The 10,417-nt window shown below is 36.3% G+C and overlaps 1 protein-coding gene across 1 annotated transcript; it reads left to right on the top strand.

Annotated features, from left to right (window-relative positions):
* Window positions 1-1,760: 1,760 nt before the first annotated feature.
* On the top strand, window positions 1,761-7,794 carry LOC149413865 (uncharacterized). Its single transcript, XM_089644065.1, has 4 exons — window positions 1,761-1,845; window positions 2,473-2,641; window positions 6,677-6,829; window positions 6,934-7,794. The coding sequence occupies exons 1-4, from the start codon at window positions 1,840-1,842 to the stop codon at window positions 7,629-7,631; spliced, it is 1,026 nt and encodes a 341-aa protein (XP_089500191.1). The 5' UTR covers window positions 1,761-1,839; the 3' UTR covers window positions 7,632-7,794.
* The last annotated feature ends 2,623 nt before the right edge of the window (window positions 7,795-10,417 follow it).

Raw genomic sequence — 10,417 nt, 5'->3', positions numbered from 1 at the left:
GGCCCCATTTTTTAATTTGCCCCAGGGCCCTTGGTTACCTAGCTACGCCACTGCTTAAGGCTTGCTACTCTTGCAAGGCCGATATTTGCTGAAGTCATGGTCCGGTGCCGACGAGCAGCTGCCAAGAAAGCGTCCTTGCAATCTCGCCGAAGAAGAAGAATGATTATATATGATGTAGATGTGTGTGTGGATGTGATTTTAGGAGCTGCCGTTGGCCACACTCTTCAGGTCGCATTCATAGAATGAAGTCAATGTCCCCTTTTTGTAGTTGGTACCCAACTTTCTGTAGTTGGTACCCAACTTTCTGGGATAAATTCACTATAATATCCGGAAGGTTTTCACTGCTTGACATTGGAACTCCGTAATTTTCAACATTACAGTGTCTATCGAATTGTTCTCGTTGATTCATCTTCATATTTACGTTATTTATAACTTCCTTCAAATGAATAACGTCGCATTCCAGAGAATCAAAATCAACGTCTTGATGTTTAAAGTTTAAATTTGTGAAAAAAAAATTTCACTGACTTTAAAATAGATTCTAATTGATCCATAAAGTCCTTGAATCTTGCGCCTAGCTTGCAAACAGTGTTTTGTCCATCTCCTTAACCCATATCTGACGTTGCGAAAACGCAACAGTTTGGTTGCTGGGTCATATTTTGAGAACTTAATACGGATTCACCATTATTCTTTCAGTTACTTATAGAAAAAGTTTGACTTTACCGTTAGAATTCAACATATAGAAACATATTTGCTTCAGCGACTAAGTAGACGTCCCCAAAGTCGGACGAAATACGACGCTCAGATAAGCAATTTTTAAATAATTATTATACATATGACCAAAATTCTTAATATATTTTTGCCTTTTTTAATACAGAATCGATTCCTATTTAAAAATATGTACATTAAAAAAATATATTTTTTCCGGAGGTACTCATTTTACATAGTTTATTTAAGTGTTTGTGCATTAACGCAACGTCAGCGAAAAACGGGGGTAAAAACTTTTGATATATTTTGTTCATAATAACCGGCAAAAATAGCTATTATTGTGTTTTTTCTTTTGACTAAGAGTTTGAAAAATGATTTCGCTTATTACAAATAGTTTCATAGGCTATTGAGTGAAATTAAGTGTAAAATTATATTATTATTTTTTTATGATAAAGTTAATGTTTATAACACATGTTTTTTATGCATGGCATAAAGGATATTGCTTATAGTAATTATAAGCGATAATTAGTCGCCTGCAGTATTTATACAAAATGAAAACATCTCCGGAGTAAAAATAAATGCCGCCGGCGGGAATTATTGAACAAGCGCCTTCTGATGTCCGGTCAGACGCTCTGAACCACTGAGCCACGTCGGCTTATTTCCAACCCGCCAAATACTTCAATGTGTTCTAGTTCTTCAAGTTAACATGTTTATATGTTTATAAAACTATTAGCACACACGAAGATGTGAGCTAACTTAAGATTAATAAATAAAAATAACAATTTTTTGTGGCAAGACGGTCCGGTTTGAGCTTCAGCCATATGACTCAGTTTGCACTTGGAAACACATTCTTTAACGTCATCAACTTTGCAGAAACACATACTTTAACAGTAAAAACATATACTGGTATAGTTAAAAAGTCACTATCGATAAAATAAATATATGCTGCTGTGATTAGGTACCGTCATAGGCTCACCTTAAAAAGCAAGGTATGTTTGTCTTTTGTCTATGGTTATATTAATCTGACGTTTCGCTCGCTAACGCATCACAATTTTATTGTTCCACGGCTTTTTTGAAGGAATGTTATTATTATCTGGGCGGTCAATCCTCTTGGCCTACCCTTGAGACGGCGTAATGTTGGTAAGTTGCGTTATATAAAGCATAAAATATACGATTTAGTTTATTTTTTCATGTAGTTTAGGTTATTTCGATTTCGGGGGCACGGCGTTAGGTAGTTATGTGATATAAAGCAAAAACTGTACGAGTCTGGTGTTATTTTTAAGTAGTTTTAGGTTATTTTAATAAACGTTCAATAAGTTTGAACTGCCGCCGCGCTTCGTTTTACGTAAATATGTTAAACTGACTAAATAAGATCTTGGCTCTTTTTACGTGCCAGTTTATTATCAAAATATGACAACTTATACTTCTCTCATCCCGTAAACCTAATTTTTTATTCACAATTTTTTGCTTACAAAACTTTCAACTCAACTCAACGCGGTAGTGGATAAAACGCATTTTTTCCTTTATCGCGTTATCTCATCAGAATTCAATCGAAGCCCATAACGCTATTTAATAACAGGCACGCTATACATCTAAATATCTACCTTACTGCAGTGTGAAAACATCTCGGAAAACTGATAAAACGTAAATAAAGTAAACTGATGCTAACTATGCAAACCTCTTTTATAGCCACTAGCAAATAGTACTGATTCAAGAATTGTAACAGTTATGTATTTTGAACTGGGACCATTTATTATCGTGTAACAGAACGCTGTCACAGAAGGACACATGATGGATCTTCCTAACCCAGAGAGTGCTTCCATCAAGGTGGAACCAGGGTCCCAGGAAGAGAATGGAGGTGAGATGCCGTATCCGGGTATAGATATCGAGTTCAAGGATGTTAAGAAGCAGTATGCCGAGATGACTCCATCAGTCAGTAAGTTGCATTTCAAAAGTAATAAAATGCCAAAGGTTGATTTTAGATTTTTTTATTATTTATTAACAAATAAATTATAATACTTTTTTTGTATAATCCACCTCACTAGGCTGAGCCTGTTCCGAGGTGGTGGGAGTTTGATCAAATTTTAGATAATGCGAATATGCACAGAATCAAACATATAAATAAAAAGATAAAATAGAAAAGATAATTTTTTTTAAATTTTTTTATATTAACTCCACACAGGAGGCCCTGAAGAAAATAATTTCCATCAGGGCCTATGTCATCTTTGGGGATGCTGTGTGGAGGGTCTTTTTGTGGAGAGGAAGGAGTGAACATGGGTCTTGAAGAATCCCATGTTGTAGGAGGGAGGAAACACAGAGGCCGGCAGTTCGTTCCACAGCCGAGCTGTTGAACTTAAGAACGAATCGTAGAAGCGACCCGTTCTCATGTGACAAGTGTCAATGTTGGGAGCGCGTTTGGCGTGTATCCCGACTACGCACCGGTGCCGAAGGGATCAATGACGCTAGTTCCTCAGAGCATCTTCCATTGTAATACCGATAGAACAAGGACAGCATACCTACCTGACGCCTGTGCTCTAAAGATTGCAGTCCGTTTGTTAAGATTGGGGAATCTATCAAACGGACCGCCCGTTTTTGCACAGAGTCAAGGGTTTTTTTCAGGTATTTAGGGGCTCCGGACCAGAGATGGCTGCCAAATTCGACAGTAGGGCGCACTTGCGATTTGTACAGGGTCAGCAGTTGTGTACTATTAAAGTATTTGCGGGCCCTGTACAGTACGCCCAGCTTCTGAGAGGCCAACTTTACTCTGGCTTCGATGGAGCCCCCGTACCTGAGCTGGTCATTTATAGTTATACCAAGCATATCAATGGAAGGCCTGTTTGGAAGATTGCTTCCGTTGAAGGAGACTAGATTATGATTTGGATCCCTTTTAGACGTAATCAGACAGGATTGGGTCTTTGAAACATTGAAATAAAAAAGATTAATAATTAGTTGGACAAAATTTTTTTTTAAAACATCAGAAATAATGAAAATACAAATAAATGAATGAGAACAAAATGGAAAAATTCAGGCGTGGAGTGTGCTATAATTTATAGTATTTTAGATGTTATCTGTCCGCAGTATACAATGCCTTTGTCAACTATAAATGTGTGGATTTTGTGTCTTATATTTACACTTGTTGCCAGGTCTTTGATATCTTTTTCCATTAAATTGAAAATTTTTGGGGCCAGATTATGAAAATGTCTTTGTCCATAGGCGGTATTTAATTATTATATTATATATTACCACTAATATATGATGCAGTTAGTGAATTTTTTATTCTTTTGAAGGTTTTCGTTTAGAGAGATAAGGAATTTCGATATGTTATTATATGAAGGAGATCGATAGATAGCGATGATGACAACAGAATCAAGATATTGTATGAACACACTGTTTGCTTCTAGTATAGTAGTGAGAATCATTGAACCAAAAATAGAATTTTTTGTGTAAACTATCACTACGGTTTTTGTGGTTTTTTGATGAGAAAACATCGTAGCCTTGTTTTCTGGGCGCAATGAAGTCGTCATTAATCCAGCATTCGGTAAGGATGATTACATCAAATTTTTTTTTTTATTTGTTCTAAGGCAACGAATAAATTATCAATATTTTTGGTAACACTTCTGATATTTTGATTAAGTATTTTTAAGCAGTAATTTGCCTTTAAAATGCGTGGATACTTTTGAGGCGTCGAGAAAATGAAGTGAGTCTAAGTCAATAATATTTTGCATTTCATTTTCGATTCGTTCATGTATATTACACCCCACTTGAGGGCCGCTATGTACGCCGGGCAGTTATCCCTGTCAGCAGTTGAGTGTTCAGGAGGTCTACCAAATTTACTGCATGTCGCGCAAACTGGTTTTACGGTGGCATTTGGGCAAGACTCACGGGTGTGGTTTTGTTGAGCACAGTGACCACATGTAGATTTCGTATCTTTACAATATTTGTAAGAGTGCCCTATCATGTGGCACTTAGTACAGACAGTAAGTCCAATAAAATCCCTGCCGCGGCACACAGTCCAGTTTACGAAGACTTTCTCTTGTTCCATCAGCATTTTCCTTAATGTTGCGGGCATCTCGTTAACACGATGACAGCTAGTTCCAGTGCGAGCGCCAGCCAGGTGACTTAGCTTGCAGGTCAATATAGATCCCTCGATGTCTTGTACATTAGGAACACCCGTCAGGGCAATCCTCAAGAATTCATCGTCCGTCAATTCCCGCGGCACATTAAAAAATATTAATCTCGGGAGTCGTTTTATGGGAAGTCGAGCTTTAAGGGAACCCGAATTGTCAAAACACGGTGCTTTTAACAATGTATCCTGATCAGCTGTTCTTTCTGTAATAAGCAGGATACCTTTATTCCGAATCTTTCTAATCCCTGTAATTCGTACTCCTAATTTATATGGCCGAATAAGGTTCTGTATTATTTTCTTTATTTCTTCGCTGTCCTTGCTGGCATCTGCGTCTTTTGGGAAGATGCAGATGGCGGGCGTTGGTGCTGTCCAGATTGTGTGATTGGCGGGGGTTGGTGGGAAACATGTCATTTGACTGCTTTCGGACAATGTCAGCAAATGAAAGGCTGGTCTCCGTTGCTACAGCCACTCCTCGCACGACAGGTCCGAGGTCAGACTCCAGTTTAGTAATTTTCTGTTTTAAGTGCGTTTTTTCTTCTTTTTCGTGGCGATTTTTGAATTCCGACATTTTTAGTTGGGCAGTCACTGGCTAAATCCCCACGCATCGTCTCGCGCTCCATCAAAAGCTGGGAAATTGTTCTGAAAACTTTGGAGACATTCCTGGAGATCTTCAACTGCTGTTCCTTCGAGACCTTCGACTATTTCTCTGCTAAAACTTCCTGAAGAGCTGTCAGATGAGCTTGAGCTTCGTTGAGCACATCCACTCCAGAGGCGCTTGGAAACTTTGTTTCATTGCTGTCCGAGCAATGGGATGACGTACCAGATAATATGTCCTCTTCTCCATCCTCAATTTGTACACACTTTCCTCCATGTTCCTCAGTATTAAGAAACATCGTTTTGTCCAGCGGATGTTCTTTTGACGGATGCATTAATTTAGAATTTTTTGTTTTGTTAACTCACGTAAATTATTTAATAATGGTTCATTTTATTTATATGATTTTTATTTAACTTTTTTTTTAATTTTTGCACTTAATTGCCATCTGGTGACTAGTAGCTATAGAAAGTATTCTGTTTTAGAAATTAGCACTTATTGCCATCTATTGACGAGTAGCGGTAACTAGTAGATGATATTTGTATGTAGTTGATATTTGTTAATAGTAAAATTTAACTGTTATAATTTCACAAATAAAACACTGATTTCATTGTTTGAAATCCACATTAAAATTAGTTTAGAATTAACTTTTGTACGAATCGATAAAAACTTCATAATATTCAGTTTTTCAGTTCATAATATCCTAGGTACACTTAATGTCAAATTTTTCATAAAAAACACTTTTTGTGCATTTCCCGGTTGAGTACCGGGAAGACAAACACCCCGGGCGATAGCCCGTGAAGAATACAGCACCTCAACAACAAAATGTCTTCGATTTGCAAACTATTTCACTGTTATAAACCTTAGAAACCGGGAGCTTACGAAATAAACGAAAATGTATATCTGCATTAAAATGTTTAAATTATAATATGAACGATTAGAGATAGCACTGATAATGTAGTGATTTTTTTGGGGTATGATGCCGTGTTGCGCTACCTGCTACTTTAGCCAACGTTTCGGACAGCATTGCAGTATCTATCATCAGGGCAGATGCAATGCTGTCCGAAGCGTTGGCTAAAGTAGCAGGTAGCGCAACACGCCATAATACCCCAAAAACAAATCACTACATTATCAGTCCTATCTCTAATCGTTCGTATTATAATTTTAACTTTTTAATGCAGATATTTTGCTTCCTTATAATACTCTCGGGGAGGCTGAAATTTTGAATGTAAAACACAGAATTTTTTTTCTAGGAAGAATTGTTGTGGAGACTGTTACCATTGATACAGAACCAGAATCCCAAGGCAAAGACGGAGGGACAATTCCATATACGGAAATTCACCTAGACCTCCCGCATTTTCAAAAAGATTGCTTAGAACGCTTTAAAAGAATTATCCCAACAGCAGGTAAAACCGAATTTGTCTATTAGAATTAAGAATTCCTGATCTCATTTTAACGTTATATGAAAAAAACTGTACACTTATTAAGTTTTAAACGTTATATTTTGCAGACTTATTGACAAATCTGAAGACACATCCTGTGAAAAAACGATTACCTTATACCCATTACAACTCCTCTCATAAATCAAAGGTTGGACTTCACTTAAGCACCCAAACAGGAGAAAAACCCTTTTCATGTTCCGACTGCAGTTATTCATGTTCAAGAAAGGGAACAATGAATAGACACATGCTGACGCACAGTGGGGAAAAACGTTTTTCATGTTCAATCTGCAACTTCACGGGTTCTCAAAAAAGTAATTTGACGACACACATGATGACGCACAGTGGAGAAAAACCTTTTTCATGTCCGAGCTGCAATCATTCATGTTCTAGAAAGACAGATTTGACGAGACACATGCTTACTCACAGTGGCGAAAAACCTTTTTCATGTTCCGAGTGCAGCTATTCATGTTCTTTAAAGGGATCTTTGAAGAGTCACATTCTGACTCATCGTGGAGAAAAACCGTTTTCATGTACCGACTGCAGTTATTCATGTTCTCGAAAGGGATCTTTGACAATGCACATGCTGACTCACAATGGAGAAAAACCTTTTCCATGTTCCGAATGCAGCCATTCTTTTTCTCAAAAGGGAGATTTCAAGAGACACATGATGACTCATAGTAGAGAAAAACCTTTTTCTTGTTCTGACTGCAGTTATTTATGTTCTCGAAAAGGACATTTGACGAGACACATGCTGACTCACCGTTGAGAAATAACCTTTTCATGTTCTGAATGCAGCTATACATATTCTCAAACGGGCGATTTGATGAAACACATCCTGACTCACAGCGGAGAATAACCTTCTTCATAATCCGACTGTCCTTATTCATGCTCTTCAAAGGAAATTTGGAGAGACTCATGTTGATTAACAAATGGAGAAACATCGTTTTAATTTTTAATTTTTTTTTTGTAATATAAATTAGTTTAACCTAAAATTGTAATATCTAATTATTGAAGACAATATTAGCGATTCCTAAACAAAAATATGAAACAGAAAAATATACGGTCGCATCTAGGTTTACCGTTAGGCAAGCCTTGCCCGGTTAGGCAATTGTCCTGGGTTCAAGTCCTAGGTGTGACCGTATCTTTTTCTGATTTTTGTCATGTCATGTTCTCATGGAAGATTTGACGAGACACATGCTGACTCACAGTGAAGAAATACCTCAATTCTTATGTTCCGACTGTAGTTGGTCATGTTCTCATAAGGAAGATTTGACTAGACACATGCTGACTCACAGTGAAGAAAAATCTCAATTCTTATGTTCCGACTGTAGTTGGTCATGTTCTCATAAGGAAGATTTGACGAGACACATGCTGACTCACAGTGAAGAAATACCTCAATTCTTATGTTCCGACTGTAGTTGGTCATGTTCTCATAATGAAGATTTGACTAGACACATGCTGACTCACAGTGAAGAAAAACCTCAATTCTTATGTTCCGACTGTAGTTGGTCATGTTCTCATAAGGAAGATTTGACGAGACACATGCTGACTCACAGTGAAGAAAAAAATTTTAGTGTTCCGACAGCACTACCAAAATAAACTAAAAATCTTTTACGCTTTTTATTTTTTAATATTTTTTTCCTGATTTTAGCTAAAACAAATTTTCGCTGCTAACCTACAGACATTTTTAAAGTGTACTGAAATATCTAACCGGAATTTTTTTATTAAATTTATTTTATAAAAAGATAACACGAGAAAACCATCAAGTACTAGAGTCTGATCGAGAGTATTGTGTACGAGACGATGTATAGTGGAGTGTGTGCCGAGACAGAGTTGTATGTTGTCTATCCCATCCGCCTACCCCTGCGGAGAAAGGGCGTGATGCATTGATGTATTATACTAGATTAGCCTTGTCTATTTAAATCCATTTTAAAAATGACACCACATAGCGTACGTCACAAATATGGAGATGAACTTAACAACCCAACTCTGTTTAAACTCCTTGTACAAACGTTCAAACTCGTAAGCGAAACCAAGGAACAGCGTTCATTTTGTTACCGAGTTGTTGTTGTAATTTGAATACAAAACCGTCACCAAAATAACATTTTTTTGCTTAACCAGGTCTGAATCAGGTAAAGGACTAATAAATAACACAAAATGATTTTTATTTTCACATTTTAAGTTTTGGATTCTGTATACTACATATTGAACCAAAACGGGAAACGTACACATATTTACTATTGAGTAGAAGTTTTATGAATTTACAAAATTATTTTAATAAAATAGTATATAATTATCAAAGAAAGAGTTTACTTTGTGGCTTGACACTTTAATCAAATGAAAAGTTATTTTGTTTTTAACCGCTTCGTTAGGTTTATATGACAGCATTATAAAAAACTAGTATAGGTACTTATTAATAATGTATAAAATATAATATCAAAATAAAGCGAGAGAAATCATATTAGACGAGGACAGAGCTTCAGAGAGGATGTGGTGGGGTTGTACAAGGGAGGGTGGGGGTTACATGGTAATAATATCAATTTATTTATGCCCATTAAATAAGCTTTTACATTTTTACATTGTGTTTGTCTCCTTTTTTTAATATAGGCACAACTTTACATATCTACGAAAAAATTATGATTGTATCTTCCCAAGGATTGGAGTGAACCGCGCCAACAACCTTTCCAAATGCATGCCGATCGGACCGACATTTATTTTGTATATTAACTGCTGTAATGTCATACGATTTCAGAGAAATGCCTATTCGGTTTATTTTTGTAGTACCATTTTTGTGAAATATATAGATGGTGCTTAATCAAAGCTAGACAATAACAACCAGTAATTAAAATAACCTTTCTCAGATTAAGCAACGATACCTAATTTGTGGGTATATTACATTCTCTCCTCCACACATAATGCTCAAAGATTATAAAGGACCTGAAGGAAATTGCAGTCTAAACGTTTGGGATGAAAATAATTTGAGCACAAATGGCTTCTTGATGATGGTACGGTCAACGTGTTGCGATATCGTGATAATTAATGTATTCGAAATTTACTAACAATTTGACAGGAAACCTGTTTTTCCATTCGTTAAAGGCCTGCAATCCCTTTTTTAAATAAATTAGAAAAACTCTATTCCGACATCGTGATAATGAATGTATTCGAAATTTACTAAAAGTTCAACCAGAAACCTGTTCATTCGTTCGTTAAAGGCCTGCAATCCGCTTTTTTTTAAATAAATAAGCAAACACTCTTTTTTAAATATTTATTTACTTATTTTGTAAGAAACAAACAGCTTTTATATAATATACAATGATAGATATAAATATACAAGTTAACTGAAGTCAAGCCACAGAAGTTTCTCATGTTAATGTTCATTAGAAATGAAGTTTTAATATCTTAAAATTAATTTGGTGTTAAAGGAAGGGGAGAGGAAGAGGAAAATAGGAAGAGGATAGGAGATGCTCCCGATACATTCCATACTCTATTAATAATCGATCGTACGCATTACTTCATATCGATATTTCTTTAGGTTATTACCAAAAATGGCAA

This window comes from Hesperophylax consimilis, chromosome 20 (assembly GCF_061612785.1).
Source record: "Hesperophylax consimilis isolate HC1 chromosome 20, BYU_Hcon_1.0, whole genome shotgun sequence".
NCBI lineage: Eukaryota > Metazoa > Arthropoda > Insecta > Trichoptera > Limnephilidae > Hesperophylax > Hesperophylax consimilis.
The sequence above is the reverse complement of the archived record's forward strand: the minus strand, read 5'-3'. Positions and strand labels throughout refer to the sequence as shown.